The 20,020-nt window shown below is 42.0% G+C and overlaps 1 protein-coding gene across 5 annotated transcripts in view; it reads left to right on the top strand.

Annotated features, from left to right (window-relative positions):
• Nucleotides 1-20,020, top strand: part of ZFP64 (ZFP64 zinc finger protein) — a 99,371-nt gene that overhangs the window by 20,595 nt on the left and 58,756 nt on the right. For 3 of the 5 annotated variants that reach the window (XM_014832326.3, XM_014832334.3, XM_070486140.1), the window contains exons 5-6: nt 810-1,061; nt 6,832-8,687. In XM_014832326.3, coding sequence (XP_014687812.2) covers nt 810-1,061; nt 6,832-8,114 — 1,535 coding nt within the window. In that variant the 3' untranslated portion in view covers nt 8,115-8,687. Of the gene's footprint in view, nt 1-809; nt 1,062-6,831; nt 8,688-20,020 lie in introns of those variants that run through there. The other 2 variants (XM_014832343.3, XM_014832349.3) reach the window with 1 other exon arrangement.

Raw genomic sequence — 20,020 nt, 5'->3', positions numbered from 1 at the left:
GTTGTTCCTGGGTGGCAAGTCGTGATGTGTGTCAGTGAGGTACAGGTTATGGTGCTGTAAGAAAGAAGCCCAAACCCCAGCTCAGACCAGGTGGAGCTTCTGTCTCTCTCACACACCTGTTCAGAGGGGAGCAGGTGGTCTGGAGCAAGAAAGTGGCTCTGTAGATGAGATCGTGCCGGGACTTAAGTCTCGTCTGTGTCATTACAGTATGTCATCTGACGTCCTCCACCATCTGCAGGTGCGCTGCCCTCTCTTGCCTGTCCACCCCCACACCTTGGGTTTACAGCTGTTGAGAAGGAGGGAAAGAGAAAAAGTAGAAGGCAAGCAGTTTCCTTTCCAAAAGGGACACACTGACCTTCTCGCCATTTCCTTGACGAGCGCTTCATCGCAGAATCACCTCGCTGCAAGTGAGGCTGAGAAATGCCATCTTTAGCAGCTCAGCCACGAACCCTCCTAAAACTTAGGGATTCTGAGCTTTAGGGCGAGTCTGTTGTGAAAAGGAAAAAGGAGAGAACGGATACAAGAGACAATGAGCAGTTTCTTATTGTACTTAGCTGTACTTTAAAATTTTTGAGTTGCCTTCTATTTTTAATTAATAAAGAATTCATACTCATTGCAGGAAAAATAAGAAAACACCAGTAAGCAAAACAGAAAAATAAACTCCCCCTCTCCCAGGCTGTTAGCTCTTTGCCAGTCATCCATCTAAATAGCCCTTGGTGATTGTGCATTACTCTTTTCATAAGGCAGTGGGAAATAAGTGTTCTTCTTTTTAACTCGTTTCCTGATCCCATCTGTGTGCATGTTTGAAGGAGACAAACCCCACAAGTGTGAAGTCTGTGGCAAGTGCTTTAGCCGGAAGGACAAGCTGAAGACCCACATGCGGTGCCACACGGGCGTGAAGCCCTACAAGTGTAAGACCTGCGACTACGCGGCTGCCGACAGCAGCAGCCTCAACAAGCACCTGCGGATACACTCCGACGAGCGGCCCTTCAAGTGCCAGATCTGTCCCTACGCCAGCCGCAACTCCAGCCAGCTCACCGTCCACCTCCGATCCCACACAGGTCAGTCCCTCGCATCGCTCTCACTCTGTGCTCCCCATTTCCTAGCGCTTAAATCATAAGCACCTTAAAGCGTTTAGTCACAACGCAAGCAAATGAACTGGGGGTGTTTGGTCATCCCATTGTTTGCCGTTTTGCTTTTCATCTGCCCAGAAGTACCTTTCTCAGTAAAATAGGAAAAAAACATCAAGTTTATAACTTTACATATATCTTGCGTAACTTTATAACTTTAGCACTGGTGAGGTATGTAATCCAGGTGGTGCGCTAAATGAAATAGACATGCAAACAATGCATTTTTAATAAATTTCTCCATAATGTACGGTTAGGCCTTTCAGCCATTTTTCAAGTATAATTTGATTAGTTCAGCATGGGAGAGCTTGATCGAAAAACTCAGCAGAGTAGATAACAACAAATTATGTATATTTTTCTTTTGGCAAGTATATCAGTTAGCTATTGATGCAATGATGCTGTGTAACATCCACCACAAAACCTCAGTGGTGTATTATAATAAGCATTTATTGTTCACATATTTCGGGTCAGCAGGGGGGTGGCTGGACACTCCATTGATCTTGGCTGGGCTTAATCCTATATATGGGGAAGGCTGGGTCTCCACTGAGCGTGGCTAGGGATCTCCTGGCTGGCCACTGGCCTTGGCTCAGGCAGTCTGGCTCTGCTCCACGTATTTCTCATCCTCCTTCTGGGACCACTGGGCTACCCTATGCTTGCCCTTCTCATGACAGTGGCAGAGGTACAAGCAAGCGTGCCCCAATGTGTAAGCCCATTTCAAGCCTCTGCTCACATGAAGTCTGCAAATATCCCCTTGGCTACAGCAAGTTATATGGGTGGGCCTGGTGTGAAGGGCTGGGGCTGAGCTCACCAACAGAGTGAGGTCACCGCAAGGTTACACGGCAAGGCAAGAGATACAAGGAGGGGTAAAGAATTGGGGCCATTTTTGCAAATAACCATAGTTTACCCCACCATTATTCACATCTCTCTGATATGCAAAATGCATTCACCACCTCCTAAGACCCCCACAAGGCTCATCCAATCATAGGCTCAGGCTTAAAGACCAGGATCCTGTGATCTCCATCAGGTCTGGATATTGCTTTTCTTGACCTAGAGACCCCTAAAGTAAAAAGACAGATTGTTTTCCCCACACTCCCAACGTACAGTGAGGAAACAGAGCCAGGATCGTTATGATAATCCTGGTATTTGAAAGGGAGACACTTGGCAGTCACTGGTCCACAGATTTCTGAACTCCCTTTGGGCAGAGGTTCCCAGGTCCCCTCATGTTGGAGACAGCGACTGTTTCTTGATTAGGCCTTGGCTCAGCTCCCTGGTTCTTGACTCTGTCCACGGGAGCATGCTTTCCTTCACCTTCCTTAGCCACTTATGAAAAGGACTGGAAAATGTACCTCTGAGAAACTTTCTTCACCTGCTTCCTGCCTACTGAACGTTGGGGATCTTTTTAGATTTTGTTTTAATCTAGGCTGGTGACAGCTTTGCTGGTAGAGCTATCTCAAAAACTTTGTGAGTTTCCTGTGTATCAATGTGCCAACAGCCACACCTGCAATTCTTTTGGAGACTTGCCTCTCCCCTAAACCCAACTACAGCCACTTTCAGCCTATAACTTTCTGTGGGTTGAATCATTTGAGACTCCTAGGAACCTTGTCCAGCTGAGAAAACCTACTTGGCACCAGCTTAATTCTTTTGGAGATTTTAACAAAGCCTTACATTCACACCCCTCATTTCTCATTCAGTTTTCCCTCTGAGACCAGTTCCCTGAATATGATCTTTGTCCCCAGGCTTTTGTCTTACTTTGAAAACCTTTTGCTGGTGGAGAGGAGAATCTTTATCCAAGCCAGCACATCTTTGATTTTCTATATTCTCTCTGAATTCCGCTTAGAAAATGGTCAGTTTTATTTTTAGTTTGTCTCTTTCTTGTCGTACTTTTATCATATGCAGCTTGTAAGACTTCCACCGTTCTGTCCGGAATTAATCTGTTTGCTCAAATCCAAAATTCAGTAGATATGTTTTCAGTCTTCTGAGTTACTGCAGGAGATAGTTTTACCAATTGTTTGCCATTAAATAGTGTGAATTGCTGTTTTTCCAGCCTCTACCTCCTAACACATCCTAAAGCCAAAGCTACATATTTCAGTTTTCTGTTATGGCAGCACCTCACTCCTAGATACCAGTATCTGTATCAGTTATCTATTGTCACAATAATGCAATGTAACAAAACCCCCCACAAAACCTCAGTGGATACAACAAGATGCCTTTTCTGTTCACACATTGGGGATCAGCTTGTTGTCGTCTGTGCAACTCTGCTGCTCTTGGCTGGGCTCACTTACAAGTCTGAGGATCTGCCAGCTGTGGGCTGGCCGTCCACTAGCCTTGGCTGAGGTAATCCAGCATTGCTCCACATATCTGTCATCCTCCTCCTGGGACCAGTGGGCTAGGCCAGGCTTGACCGTCTCATGGCGTTGGATGACAGAGGCACAAGTGAGCAATCCCAAGGCACAAGTCCATTTCAAGCCATTACTTGTATCACGTCTACTTAACATACCATCAGCCAAATCCAATGACACAATTGAGTCTATTAGCGGGGGTCATGGCAGGTCATTCCGCCCGTGTCAGGAGAGCATACCTAATCACATACATGGCAGAGGCCATGGCTTCACGGAGGGATGGGAGGTGGGGATATTTGGGGACATTTTTGTAATCTCCTACAGCAAGTTAAGACATTGGCATAACTGATGCCCAACTGATTTTCTTTGGAAATGTCCCGCAGCATAAGATAGAGTAGCTGAGGGATTCATTTATGAAAGGTGTTAAGAATCATTTTGACTCGTAAGGATAAACTTACCATTTATAGCAGCATCCTTAGATTGGTCTGGAAAAGGTGCATTTTCTAAAAATTTAAACATGTTCCCTTTATGCATCGTCTCCATTGAATGTTCGTTTCCCTTGTATAAATTGTGGCATGGCGCTTATAAAATTTTACAAACGGTAAAATTAATAGGATCTTGGTTTTGCCCTTCCATCGACAGCTACATTGTCAGTTGTCTTAGGAGCAAGCTAAACCCAAGAAAGATCTGTCAGCTTAAATATTTATCAGTCACTTATTCATTCAACAACATTCATTAACTCCCCACTATGTACTGGACACTGGGGATCAGCGGGCAGAAACGAACATAGTCATTAGCTTTGGACAGATACTGTTACTGACCAGTATGCCTCATTTAAGAAGTAAATAGGGGCCAGCCCAGTGGCATAGTAGTTAAGTCCACATGCTCCACTTCAGCGGCCCAGGGTTCATGGGTTCAGATCCTGGCTGCAGACCTACACACGGCTCATCAAGCCATGATGAGGCAGTGTCCCACATACAAAATAGAGCAAGACAGGCACAGATGTTAGCTCAGGGCCAATCTTCCTCAGCAAAAAGAGGAGGACTGGTGGCAGATGTTGGCTCAGAGCTAATCTTCCTCAAAGAAAAAAAAGTAAATAAATGGTTAAAGGGAAAAAAAAGGTGATGAGGAAAGGATTTAAAACCCTTGGCTTTCATGTCAGAAAGTGTTGTTAAGCTCTGCACCTCAGCTCTGAGATTGGTTATCTGGTGTTTCTGGGTTTTACCTCTGCTGATTGCTAAAAGGAGCAAAAAATTTGTCACTAATTTGGGCAGGGCTGTAACTGGAAAACCTAGTAGGACGTTCGTTCTGGAGCAGAGACTCTCACTCTGGGTCCATAGACACCTCCACCCAGGGATCCCTGAATAGAATTTAGGAGGTCCATGAACTTGGATGGGAGGACAGTTACATCTTCATTTTCACTAACCGGCACTGAAATTTGGTGTGTCCTTCCCTTATGAAAATAGGCAGCCCATCTGGTAACAGTGCCTGTGAACACGTCGCCAGGAGGAATCACAGATCTTTTCCTAACAGTTGTTGCAGCGAGATCAAAATATCCTCTACGCTCTTCTCGATTTAGAAACGATTGTAGTGACCGACCCGCCGTGAGATCTTGTTATTTAACGCATTAATCCAGCACACGTTGCCATAGCACAAATCTTTTTCTTTTAATGTTTTAGCAACTCTTTCCATATAATTGGTTTCCTTTGCATTCCTGTTGAATTTTAGTTTAGTTCACTTTGTGCATTTATACAGTATTCTGAGAAAGTTTCCATGGGTTTCACGAAACCAGGAAAAAGGGGTCAGTGGCATAAAAAAGGGTTAAGAACAACATTCTAAGGCAGAAGTTAGCAAACTTTCTGTAAAGGGCCAGACAGCAAATATTTTAGGCTTCACGGGCCATACAGCCTCTGTCACGATTGCTCACCTCTGCACTTGTATTGTGACAGCAACCATAAACAACATAGGAACAAATGGGCGTGGCTGTATTCTGGTAAAACTTTATTTACAAAAACAGGCTGTGGGCCCACAGGCTATAGCTTCCCATTCCTTGTTCTGGAGTTTAGTTTAGTTTAGTCTGCATAATCTCAGTGGTGTTTAGTCATACGAAGCATTGGGTTTGGGCTTCTCCGTTTTCTAGAGGCTTGTTAAATTTGTTCCCTGCCATCTTTAATTGCATTTATCAAGCAGCACATGGTGGTGTTGTCGGCCTTATACCAGAAAGCCGGATCACAATCCCACTCTTTTGAGTTTATGGCCTAAGAAAGCGAACATCGGTCACATGAACAGCTAATTATGCAGCATCTGAGAATACCAGCTTTGGAGTCAGCCTGGCTTGGAATCCAAGCTCTGCCACGTACTACTGGGTGACCAGGAGCAAGTTATGTCGTCTCTCTAGGCGTCAGTCTCCTCATTTGTACAATAGTGTCTAGAACAATATTGATAATAGTACCCACCTCGTGGGAATGTTGGGAGCATCAAATGAGACCATTCTTGCGGAGTGCTCAGCAGAGCGCCTGCCATCCCAGAAGCAACTGAAGAATGTTAGCTGCTGTTACTCTGTTGCTTAAGCAATATTAAAATGGGCGGGTCACCAATTTGCTTGAACTCTCAGTGCCTTAGATAATCTGGACTTGCCAGTCATTGACGAATCCTATTTGGAATATCACGTCCAGTCAGATGTTTGCAATTTCACTTTCCCTGCTCATCTGTCAGTGAATATGAGTTTTAAAAAACAAAATCAAAAGCAGCTGGATTTTGTAACTTCACAAGTAAAGAACGCAGCTGGCAGTGAAGGATAAATACATTCTGTGCAATAAACACGTCTTTATTAATAAAAATCTGCATGAAGTATAAGCTGGGCCTTTCAATCATTGTAAAAAGAATATTCTGATGAGTGAGCATGAAGTTGACTGATGGCAACATGTGTCCTTCAATCTGTTACAACACGTAACTCAATCAAAATCAACGGATTATGCAAAACTGTACAACTGTGAAGGATTAACTAGCAGAGTGGGCACATTAACTCTATGAACGATAGCTTGATTGTTTTAAAGAATATACTAAGTAGATTCACAGATCTTATTTTCACTGGGACAATTAAATAGCTCTTTTCAGTCTCCGTTTTTCTTCTGGGTTTTGTAACGGTGGTGGCGCACCAGAAGCACGTGGTGGCGGTTTAGGTTCTGGGAAAGAAGAGAAGCCCCCGACCCCCCTTTTCTTCCTCCCAGGGGCTCCTAGGAGCTGCATTTAGAAGGTCTCCACCCGCCTGCCTTGGTTTAAGCGATTTTCTGGTGTGTGCTTCGGGGGGATCCGCTGTGATTGTTGCCTGCCTGTTCTTATGGAAACTCACCTTGTGTTGACAGGGGACGCCCCCTTCCAGTGCTGGCTCTGTAGCGCCAAGTTCAAAATCAGCTCGGACTTGAAAAGGCACATGCGCGTGCACTCGGGAGAGAAGCCTTTCAAGTGCGAGTTCTGCAATGTCCGCTGCACCATGAAGGGAAACCTCAAGTCGCACATCCGCATCAAGCACAGCGGGAATAACTTCAAGTGTCCGCACTGCGACTTCCTGGGTGACAGCAAAGCCACCCTCCGCAAGCACAGCCGGGTGCACCAGTCGGAGCACCCCGAGAAGTGCTCCGAGTGTAGCTACTCCTGCTCCAGCAAGGCCGCCCTGCGCATCCACGAGCGCATCCATTGCACCGACCGCCCCTTCAAGTGTAATTACTGCAGCTTTGACACCAAGCAGCCCAGCAACCTGAGCAAGCACATGAAGAAGTTCCACGGGGACATGGTCAAGAACGAGGCCTTGGAGAGGAAAGACACGGGCCGACAGAGCAGCCGGCAAGTGGCCAAGCTGGACGCCAAGAAGACTTTCCACTGTGACACGTGCGATGCCTCGTTCATGCGGGAGGACTCGCTCCGCAGCCACAAGAGGCAGCACAGTGAGTACAATGAGAATAAGAACTCGGATGTGACCGTCCTACAGTTTCAGATCGACCCCAGCAAGCAGCCCACCGCGCCCCTCACTGTGGGGCACCTCCAGGTACCCCTCCAGCCCGGCCAAGTGCCCCAGTTCAGCGAGGGGAGAGTCAAAATCATCGTGGGGCATCAAGTGCCCCAGGCGAACACCATCGTCCAGGCTGCGGCTGCTGCGGTGAACATCGTACCACCCGCGTTGGTGGCTCAGAACCCGGAGGAACTCCCAGGGAACGGCCGGCTGCAGATCTTGCGCCCGGTCAATCTGATCGCCTCTCCTCAGTCCTCTGGGTGTCCAAGCCAGGCAGGCGCGATGACCCAGCCAGCTGTCCTGCTGACCACTCATGACCAGACTGATGGAGCCACTGTGCACCAGACTCTCATCCCCACAGCCCCGGGGGGCCCCCAGGAAGGCTCTGGCAGCCAGACTTTCATCACCAGTTCGGGTATTACTTGCACTGACTTTGAAGGCCTTAACGCTCTGATTCAGGAGGGGACAGCTGAGGTGACTGTGGTGAGCGACGGAGGCCAGAACATTGCCGTGGCCACCACCGCTCCACCTATATTTTCCTCTTCTTCCCAGCAAGAATTACCCAAGCAGACTTACTCCATCATTCAAGGAGGAGCCCACCCAACTTTGCTCTGTCCAGCAGATTCTATACCAGATTAGTACTTAAAAAAGCAAAAGACAGGGGAAAAAAGGAGTGACAAAAAAGAGATCATAAATAGAATTCTCTAAGAGGTTTGCTCTTAATGTTTTTTAAGGACTGTCGTGAGCCGTTGTCCACCCCCCACCCCGTAATAAATTGTAATTTTATACTGCTTACTCTAATTTTTTAACGCTGTAATAACTTTGAGACCACCTCTGACCCGCCACGTTATAACTGTTGTAGAATCTTAAACATTACCAAGATGATTCCCATGAGGGTCTGGAATTAAATGCGTTGAGTAGTGACTACATTTGTTTGTTTCCAACTTGATTTTGCAACTCTTATAATAAAGGTTTTTCCCACCTCATTCCATTTGTGTAGCAGATGGTACTTCCCAGCCTCTTTCAGTCCCCATTCTGAAATGCCCCCCAGTTTCGGGTATTCGTGTTTTCGTACGTGGATACAAACCTATTGGCACGAAGGACCATTTTCTACATAATGTTACATGGATATTTGACCCCCATGAAAATGTTTAGTGCTAATAAGCAAAAATGGAAAAGTTTCCTAATAAATTGTTACATGACTACAATATACTGAATGTTAATGATTCTTTACAGTCATGATATAATTTGGGATGGAGGGGGTGTGAATTATCATATAATTCAAGAGAACTTGGAGAAGCAAAGGTTTTTAGTCCTCACTCAAATATTATACAAACGACTTACCTCGTTCACAGTCAACAACTCCGTATGTGTGGCGCCTGAAGTGACCCAACAGTTGTTTTCATTTTGAAACTTCAGACTCACGAACCTGACATTTCTGTTTGGATGCAAATATGATGCAAGTTCCTGCGCACCTTTAGGACAGGGTGTCCTAGGATGCCATTGTTTTAGATATTAATATATGTGCAATCCCAGGGTCCAGACGAGTGCGACTGGAAAAGCACCTAGGTTTTTCCAAAGCATAGGCTATATTGAAAAGATGGAAATTAAAATTTTGTTGTTTTGAATTGAAATGCTGTTTTATCAGTAGGTGGCGCCAGAGAGCGCACTAGAATTACCCGTTTATACCCGAAGACATGAGCTAGAGTCCTAATCGCTCTGATTTCCAGCCTCTGGCCTGATCTTCAACTCGTGCTGGGCTCTTCATAAATCATGAGTGAGTGAAACCTGCTCTCACAGGGTCAGCAACGATTGGTGAGGAGGGGAGGTTACTCTTGTGAAAGAAGCATATTTAAAATGTTATGAGAACATAGAGATACATTTTTACCAGAGTTGCCACCACTTCTATTCTTCCCTAATGCAAACTTATTTAATTAAAATTCTCATGCAGATCAGCTCCCTTTCACATAAATACATGATTTTCACTTTTTTTTTTGTGGAAGATTAGCCCTGAGCTAACATCTGCTGCCAATCCTCCTTTTTTTGCTGAGGAAGACTGGCCCTGAGCTAACATCCATGCCCATCTTCCTCTACTTTATATGTGGGACGCCTACCGCAGCATGGCTGTGGCACCCGGGATCCGAACCGGCAAACCCTGGGCCACCAAAGCGGAACGTGCGAACTTAACCGCTGCACCACCTGGCTGGCCCCATGATTTTTCACTTTTTTACAGTAATAACAAACCAAGGAAATATACAAGATGGTGATGCTGGAAACCTTGAGGGTTGCCTGCCGGAAATGGAGAGTCCACTTCCTTTAAGAAATAGATGAAGAGTTACAACTCGGCTTTGTCGCCTTTCTTTGACCCTTAATGTTTGAACACAAGTCTGATAACTCGCTGTGTTTTCTTTGCCAGGATTTCTTTATTTCCATATCGGCATTAGTAATAATGAGCCATTAACTATGGTTTGGTAAGAAATTGAAAAGGCTTACAGTGTGTGTATGTTAGTATTTTTTTTTTTTAAATATTTTATTTTTTCCTTTTTCTCCCCAAAGCCCCCCGGTACATAGTTGTATATTCTTCGTTGTGGGTCCTTCCAGTTGTGGCATGTGGGACGCTGCCTCAGCGTGGCTTGATGAGCAGTGCCATGTCCGCGCCCAGGATTCGAACCAACGAAACACTGGGCCGCCTGCAGCGGAGCACGCAAACTTAACCACTCGGCCACGGGGCCAGCCCCTGTTAGTATTTTAATAATTTCATTGCTTTAGAATTATTGCTTGTAGCTCTTTAGGAAACTCTTCAGCGACTGCATTTTAGCTGGGGAACTTCTATTGTCACAAACCTGTTTTCTACATCTTTCTTCCCAGAGTGCCCTCCTTTTCAACTGTGAAAGGATTTTTTTCCTGATTATGAATGTAATGTGTATTCAAGGTAGAAAATAATGGGAAACATATTAAGAAAGAATTGAAGGCACTAACAATCTTACTACCCAGTGTAAACATTGTAGCCACTTTGAATGGGCGTCCTTCTAATCTCTTCTCCTGTGCTTATGTATGAATGTCTTCCACTCCAGTTATACGGTTGGGGTTGAGTTGGGCACACTTTTTATATGTTGTGTTTCTTTTTGTATTTTATATCTCCACCTAGCTGCCGCCCTCCCTACCTACATAGACACGCGCACACACAGTCATGCATATACATACACGCTGTGCATATTTGGATTTTTGTCTTTACAAACTACAACAGCAAAACTTGTTCCTTGCAATAAACTTACAGAATTATACAAAAAGCACGTCAGTAATCTTCAGCCCTGCCTAGCCTAACCCCACCCAAGGTAAGTAATATTAATTTTCCCTGTGTTCATACCAACGTACATAGACTCCAAAAACAGCACGGACAGGGCTTTTTTCCTATTTTTGTAGTAGGTGTGTCACACTATGTCCATTTCTCTGCAACTTGCTCTTATCCCGTTTATTAACAGTGCTGTGGGGCAGTACGGCTATCCCTAACTTTTTAAGCAAAAAGTAGTAGTATGAATATGCCAAGCTTTATCAACCATCGCCCTATTCATGCATATTTAGGTTGCTTTTGTGTTTGTTTACCATGACAGACTGCCGCAGTCAATGTCTTACATAATTCCTCATATTCGGCTGTGCTTGCGGGAATTTCAACAAGTTTCCATAGTTTGTACTTGCATAGACTCAGATCACTTTTTCAAAATGGTAGCCTCATCTTTGGTGGGGGCTCCAACTATTGCCATTCCTGGGTATTACCAATCTTTGAAGTTTTGTCAGTCCGATGAGTGAAATGGTTTATCTGCTCTTTGTGCGTTTCCCCAGGTGGTGTTTTGATCTGCATTTCTGTGGCATCTCTGCATAGACTTGTTGATCATTTGCATTGTTCTCGTCTATGAACCTTTAACTCATACTGCCTCATTTTTCTCCTTGGGTTGTTGGGAACTTGGGGATATGAACACCATGTCTGTCACCTGTTGCTGAGTTTCCTCCCTTCCTGTCATTTGTCTTTTCACTTTCCTTGTGGTGCTTTACCACGTGAAAACAACTCTTTTTATGCAGTCGGTTTCTTCTGTTGCTTCATTTGTAGCTCCTGTGTTTTCTAGGGAAGTCCCCTCTTCCCTGAGATAGGTTTTTTCTTTAATATTTTTATTGTTTGTTTCTTTTTAGTTAGCATCTTACTGCAGCAAGAATTCATATTTACATATGTGTGATACCAGAGTTTGCCTGCCCACATAGACCAGGGCCATTTGTTACATAACATATTATTTTCCTCCGAACTGAAATCCTAATTTCACCTTTAGATGAAGTTCCCAAATATACTTGGATCGATTTCTGGAATCTCTGTTTTGTCCCACTGATCTTTCTAGCTTCTCTGGTTTGCCAGCATCACATATTTTATTGTATTAGCATTAAGCTAAGCTTTTGTATCCTTTAGACTTACAAAGCTTCCCCCAGCTATTCTTTTCCAAAATTTTCTTAGCAATTCTTAGATATTCATTTTTCCAAATGAACTGTCATGTTATCCTCCTCCAAAAAGAAAATCTTTTGAGGATTTTGATTAAAATTGCATCAATGTGATAGATCAACTTATAAAAAGAATGTTTTTTTAAAAACTGTTAAACCTTCCACCCAAAAACCTTTATTCAAATCCTGTTGTAAACATTATTTGATAAAATTATATAGTTTTCTTCATATATAATCTATTCTTATTATATAAGGCCTATATTTTATGATGTAATTTTATTGTAATTATAAATAAGATTTTTTCCATTTTAAAACAGTTATTTGTTGCAAACACAAAGAATAGCTCTATTTGTATATTTGTGTATAGTGGACTACCTTAGTGAAAAATTCTTGTTAATCGACAATAAGTGTATATTAGAAACTCTTGGTCTCTGATGAACTTGATTTATGCTGGTTATGATACAGCCGTCTCATTGCCGGGTTGTTTTCTCTCTTCCCCTGCAGTATTTATACTCTTCGTTTGTTTTCTTGTCCAACTGCATTAGCTGGAGCCTGCAAACGATGGTTGATCCAGCTGCATCCTCATTGCATCTCTGATGTTAATTTGAATGACTTTAGAATTTCCCAAGTTCATGTGATGTGCACTGCTCCTTTGAGGGGTGGTTTTTATAGTTCTTAGGTCATTTTCTTCTCCTCTAGTTTTTACTTAGAGTTTTTATCCGAGTGGGTTGCTGAATTTTATCAAGTATCTTTCGACGTTAACTATTTGGGTTTTGCACCTCACCATGCTGATGTGGTGAATTAGGGTAGGACATAGCCTGGCACTGAATCACCCTGTGTTCCGGAAGCAAACCTTCTTGGTCGTGTGGATAATTCTTCCAATACTTTGCTGGATCTCATTTACTAGTAATTTACTTGACATTTTTACACCTATCTGCATAAGTGCAATTGATCTCTAGTTTTTTTTGTGCTCTGTCTGATTTTTGCCTCTTTGTTCATTTTAGGTTATACTACTCTGAAAGTAAATTGGGGCTCTTTCCTTCTTTTTCAGAGACCAGCAATAATTTGAGTATCTCAGGAAGTATCTGTTTATTATCTAGGCTGATGAACATCTTTAACAAACTTTCCAATTTTTTCTGTAATTCCCAGTCTGTTCATCTTTTAGATCTCATTTGGATCAATTTTGGTAATTTATATTTTACAAAAGAAAAAAATCATTCATTTCCCTCTAAATTTTCAAATCTGTAACCCTATAATGCTATTTAACATTCTCCTAATATTATTTTAAAATCTTTGGCATTTTCTTAGTAGTAATTAGTGATACTAATTAGTAATTAGTAATTTTCTTATTACTGTTGGTTTTTTGGGGGGGGGTTTGTATTTTCAGTCTTCTCCTTAGGTAGTTTGCTAAGAGTTTATCTTTTTTATCATTTGTATAAAAATAAAAGTAAAGCTTTTCCTTTTATTTATTCCTCCTCTACCCCCTTCCATTTTATTCATTTCAGCTTTTGTCTTTCATCTTTATTCTTTCCCCTGCTTTTCTTTCCGTTTATCTTGTGATTCTGATTTCCTGTGTTTACTTATTTTCAGCCTTTAATAATAAATGAATGTAATGCATCTATTTTCCATTCTAACCTCACCTATGTTAAAAGATAACTTTTTTTTGCTGGATAAGATTCGCCCTGAACTAACATCTGTTGCCAATCCTCCTCTCTCTTTTTTTCTCCCCAAAGCCCCAGTACATAGTTGTATATTCTTGTTGTGAGTCCTTCTAGTTTTTCTGTGCGAGCCACCACCACAGCATGGCTACTATAGACGAGGGGTGTGGTTCCATGCCCGAGAACCAAACCCAGGCCGCCAAAGGAGAGCATGCCAAACCTTAACCACTGGACCATCAGAGCTGGCTCAAAATAGAATTTTTTAAAAAGTTAAAACTGTGACTGTCCTACAAATGTAAAATGAACATGTGTTAGAGATTTTATTTAACTCATTATGTAATGAGGATCAGTAAGATGTTACCACAGGTTTGAGGAGAATTCAACGAATGCATACTTACACAGGCAATCAGGAATGCTGAAATGAATTTACAGACATGCAAAACGGGTCAGTATCTCCAGGGTAATAATCAGTTACATTCCACCAGATGAAGTCTGTTTGCATTCCTGTGGACAAGCTATTTGCGTTATTATATGTTTCCATAACTCACAAAGTTGTAAAATATCTCAAAAACAATGAAAGGCACTCACTCTTCTAGAATCAGATAACCCAGAGCTGGGAACTGCCAGGACACTCAGGATTCTTTTTTGCCTATTTCAGAGTCTTTCAAACATTTTCATGACATCCATATTCCTATAGATTTTTATATAAAATGTGCTTCTTTCATAAATTTCTACATGCTTTGTTATTTCAGGTTTATGGTTATTTCAGGTTTCAGGTTACAGTGGGTGGATTGGTTTGGTGGGTGGGAAGATAGAATCTGAGGGTTATATAAAGTTATATATACGTTTCTTATTTTTCAAGTAGTTACAATTTGTGAAACTAATTTTGATTTTTGGTTTCTGATATTCATGGGTTTTGGTCTGAGAATGTGACCTGTAAAATAATACGCTTTTTATAATTTATTAGTTTTCTTCATGGCCATGTACATGACCAGTTTTTGAAATGCCTGATGGATATCTATGAATCGAGCATGTTGACTTTGTTACTCCCTTCTTTGAAACCTCTCGTAGTTTTTGTCTACTTGATAAACTTTGAAAGAAGTATTTTTAAACCTCTCACTATCATTGTGCCTTTTTATCAAGCTTTTCTTAAATTACTAGGGTGTTTTGTTCAATTATATTTTGCCATATGTTGTTTGATGAATATAAGTTTGTGGCTATTATATGTTCTTTGTCAGTTTTACATTTTATACACATGTCCTTTCCATTTAATAGCTTTTGACCTTAAATTACCCTTTGTCTCATAACAATGTTCTATGTCCTATTTTAAATTTTATTACATTTGCCTGGTTTATCTTTGCTTACTCTGTTGCTTAATGTCTTTCTTTACCAGCTTCTCTGTCTTTGGTAGAAGAATTCAAATGTGTACATTTATCATAATAACAAATACTTAGTATTATGTGCTTCTGTCTTAATATTTGCCACTTATTAAACTTTGTGACTTTCTCCTTTTCCAACTTTTCCCTTTGCTCTCGAAAGTTCTTCTGTATGTCTCCATTCTGCTAATCGTTACTCTCCAGATTTAACAATTTTTACATTTCTCTATTGCTACATCAAATAGAAATATTAACTGTGCCCCAACCTTCCGTTAAATCTCCCCCCACGTAAGAGGACGACTTGGACCTCATCTCTTTCTACACCCCTCCCTCCCCAAATCCTGAGTTTTGCAGAGAGAGCTCACGAGTTTATTTCCAGGCTTTTGTGAACTTTTGCCCTATATTATGTCTCGTACTTTATAATTCCCAAATTACCATCACCCATTTAGACTGAACCCAAGATTACAATATTCATTGTTTACCATAATCTCTTATACTTTTCTTCTTCCCCTATTTCACATCTTTACTCTGATTTTATCTTTATTCAGTTAGAGTAATTTCTTGCGTATACTCCTCAGAAAGGGTACAGACATGGTATTTCTTTTCTCTTGGCAGATCAGCGATACCTTTGAACATAGGATTCTTTTCTCTTCAGGAATCTTTAAATTTTATTCTAGTGGAGATAGACTGATCTGATCCAATTCTTGGATGCCCTAGATCCAGTGACCAGCAAAGTTGAGACCAAATGGCAGTGTTACCAGGAAAAAAATTGGGGAGGTCTCTCGCCTCGGCCAATCAGTTGAGAGAATCAGTCCCTGAAGCTTCCAGAATAGAGGGAGGGACTTAAAAATAGAAAACATTATTAAGCTTGAAAATTTTTTGTTGTTCATTTCATCTAATTCTCGGCAACAAAATTATGGTTATGTAAATTGAAATTTACGTTTTTTTATTCCCTATGACCATAGGGCTCCAAGATTTAAACATTTCTTCTGCATCAAATTAGCATTAGAAATAATTTTTTTATTTTGTAGATAATGTAAATATATTACACATTTTGATAAATAGTTATTAAATATAAGCAAAATTTTACTGTTAATGCATATCTTAATGAGATAGATAGGCCTAATTTTTAATCAGCTTACATATCCTTGATTAATATCACTTAAAAAAAGTTTTTTTTTTACCAACTGCTAGAATGACATGCAGGTAATTTTCAGTTATATTCCCAATTTTTTTTTTATTGATATAAACTTTGAGAGGTCTCATTCACATAGAAAAGACTGTTGACCTTAAAAATAAAACAGCCAGTTATTTTACCAGCAAAATGAGTTTATTCCAGGAAAAAACAAAGAATTGCAAGTTAGGGCCTGCATGCTGTGGCAAAAGTCATAAGCAAGTCCAGCGATCAAAGTGAAAGATGCTATTTTATAGGGAAAAGGAAGAAATTGCAAGAGGTTGTTTTGAACAAAAGTCCATTGGAGAAAAGCAAGAGTGCCTCATGGTGATGGTTTCTCACTGGCTGAGTTGCTGGGGTAGTCGATTTCTATTTGGGATACAACGTACATTTCTTCCTGTAATTGATGTTTCTTTCTTGTTGAAACTCCTTTCTGTTGGGGTTTGCAAATGACTATCTTTGCTGTGATTGACCTCCCATGGTACTCCCTGGGAGCTCCTCCTTCTGGCCACCTCACTCCTTTATTTTTTTTTAACTGTTGCCAATCTTTTTTTTTTTTTCTTAAAGATTGGCATCTGAGCTAACTGCTGCCAAGCTTTTTTTTTTTTTTTCTGCTTTATCTCCCCCAAATCCCCCCTGGTCCATAGTTGTATATCTTAGTTGCAGGTCCTTCTAGTTGTAGCATATGGGACTCTGCCTCAGCATGGCCTGACGAGCGGTGCCATGTCCATGCCCAGGATCCAAACCGGCGAAACCCTGGGCTGCCGCAGCGGAGCACGCAAACTTAACCACTCGGCCACAGGGCCCGGCCCCTCTTGACTCCATTTTAAATGAGGTTTCCCTTTATTAATTTTTACAAGGATATAGAAGTGGACATTTTATTGTTACAGCAACGCTTCTCCGTTATTTTAATTCCTTCTGAATTACATGCCAGAAAAATCACATAGTGATCAATCATAATTAATTGGGTCAATTTTTTTAAAAGCAAAGAACTACAATCCACCTGAGATTTCTTTCCCAGTCATGGAGCATTTACCTTTTTAACACTGAAACCACCATTTCCAATATTCTGTCCTTTTGTGCGTGCGTCCCAGAGATTTTACAGTTCCATGCACTGATTTAGTATGGATTATTTAAAGTGAGCTACCTTCTGGGTGTGTTCTTAGAGGATCAATTTTAGGAAAAAGTACACATGAAAGTTGAGGGTCTGGATTTCCTTAATCATGCCCATGCACCTCTTGAAAAATCTTTGTATATTCCCAAAATACAAGAACCTCAGTTGAAGACCCTTGCCCCGGAGCAGAGTTCAGCTGACTTTATGTGTAAAGGGCCGGATAGTAAATATTTGCAGCTCTGCGGGCCACATGGTCTTTGTTGCAACTACTCAACTCTGCTACTGTAGCGTGAAAGTAGTCACAGACGACATGTAAAGGAGTGGGTGTGTCTGTGTTCCAAGAAAACTTTGCTTATGGGCATCGAAATCTGAATTTCATGTAATTTTCATGTGTCACAAAATACTATTTTTTTTTCAACCTTTTAAAAAATGTAAAAACTCGGGGCTGGCCCCGTGGCCCAGTGGTTAAGTTCGCGCACTCTGCTGCAGGCGGCCCAGTGTTTCGTCGGTTCGAATCCTGGGCGCGGACATGGCACCACTCATCGAGCCACGCTGAGGCAGCGTCCCACATGCCACAACTAGAAGGACCCACAACTAAGAATATACAACTATGTAGCGGGGGGCTTTGGGGAGAAAAAGGAAAAAAATAAAATCTTTAAAAAAAAAATGTAAAAGCTCTTCCTACCTCACGGACCACACAAAAACAGACGTTGGGCCCCAGTTTGCCAACCCTTGCCCCAGGCCCTGCCCTGGCCCCTAAGATTAGGAGTTAACATTAACATGAAAATTTAAATGAGTCTCAAGAAGGGGAGGTCAGTAAATGTGCTTCTCAGTAAATCTGCTTCAGTGTTTAGCTCTCAGTGGGGAGGGGTGGTACTTCCTGCATTTGGGAATCATCCTACCTGAAGAAGGGAGGAATCGCACTGCTTCACTGAAGGATGAAGGATGATTCAAGCCAAGATGCCACAGACCACAGGGAGCTCCCGGAGGGGGGCACCTCAGGCAGCCAGGCCTCATCTTCCCTTTAGGATGGATTGTTGTCCCAGAAAGATGTTCTCCTCACCAAGCTGGATGGAAAAACAACCCAGTGTTTGTGACAAAGACCAAGCCATTGGCTTCAACCTTACCAACTGTCATTGGAAATCAAAAAGAAAATAATCTACCTATCCATTCTCCGTTATTTTAGGATGTACTTTTTAAAAACTGCATTTTTGCAAATAGAGCAAAACATTCTCTGCTCCAAAATATGACAAGTCAATTAAAATAATAGATTGCATAATGGCTTTCCATATAGTGTAGCTACTAAATGATGTTATTTATAATTCTCATTTCATATTTGCTGAGTTCCATTTTTGTTACTGTAGTTCTCATTTACAGTTCATCTTTTTTTAAGTTGGCACTTTTTACAGTAAAGCCCAACTCCTTTTCAACCAACTCAACTATAGCCAGATTAATTCTGTAACTGAAGTAGCTTTGTGGTTGAGCAGGGGTGGTCTTATTTTTATTTTTGTTTGGTGAGGAAGATTGGCCCTGAGCTAAGATCTGTGCCAGCCTTCCTCTATTCGGTATCTGGGGTGCCGCCACAGCATGGCTTGATGAGCACTGTTTAGGTCCACCCCTGGGATCCAAACCAGCGAACCCCAGGCCGCCAAAGCTCAGCGCTCCAACTCAACCACTACGCCACTGGGCCAGCCCAGGTTGGGCCCATATTTTACAACATGAAAATCTGAACGTGAATTTGAAGTGGAGCCAAGAGTCCTTAGATTCTAGTACCTGCTATCTCATTAACTCCTTTCAAGGGCTCCGGCTCTTTACAATGTCTCTGGAACTAAGAATCCTCAGGTAAGATGAGGATGTTGGTTTAGATCAGGGTTTCTTAAACTTGCAATCACAGACACTCGGCGGTCAGGGAGCGGGTGAACAGAAGGAATCTTTGGAGATATTCTTAGGAGGGAGCGCTACAGGACAGTATCCAGATTCACCTTAATTAACTTATAGCCAAGGACTGCCAAAAGATTACTCTTCCCCAGTGTGCATCTTCCACAGTGGCTTTGGAGTGATTGCTTTAAATAACTGGCTTCAAAGTCAAGCGCAAGTATTATTACAAAGAAAGTTCAGAGACAGCACCTTGCCACACATGGCAAATAGGCAATCTCATGTTTGAAATGTGTCGTATCCTGAGCACCCTGAGAAAACAAACACAGGATTTTGATTTGCCCAAATGGTCTGCAGTGCCGACGTTAGAAGCCCTGACGTAGGTCAGTGCCCAGCATGAAAGAGGCTGTTGAATATAAACAAACCTTTCTGTTTCTGCAGCGCACTTCAGCTCCTTTCCGCAGTCTCTCTATTCCATCTAGAAATTTCTTGTCTCCCACTTCCCACCCCTCTTCCTGCAGATCCCAGGAGTAAGGTACCGTCCTCCTCCCAAAGTGCAGTTAAGTCAGTGCTTTCACAGGAGCCTCGTTGTATTGACAGTTTTCACTTGTAATGAAAGGCTCATCTGTGTCCTTATTTGCTTACTGTGCATCATTCCCACTGGCAGGGAGCATGCTCCATGAGGACAGGAACTCTGTCCACCATTAGACCCCAATACGTAGTGAAGTACCTGGCACACAGTAGGTGCATAATAAATATTTACTAAATAAATGGCAATAATGATTTTCCAAGATAACAGCTAACATTTAGTGACTCATGATGAGCCAACACAGTGCTAGATGCTCTGTGTATTATCATTAAATAAT

The sequence above is a fragment of the Equus asinus genome, chromosome 15 (genome assembly GCF_041296235.1).
Source record: "Equus asinus isolate D_3611 breed Donkey chromosome 15, EquAss-T2T_v2, whole genome shotgun sequence".
NCBI classification, from domain to species: Eukaryota; Metazoa; Chordata; class Mammalia; order Perissodactyla; family Equidae; genus Equus; species Equus asinus.
This window is presented reverse-complemented; position numbering and strand designations above follow the sequence as displayed.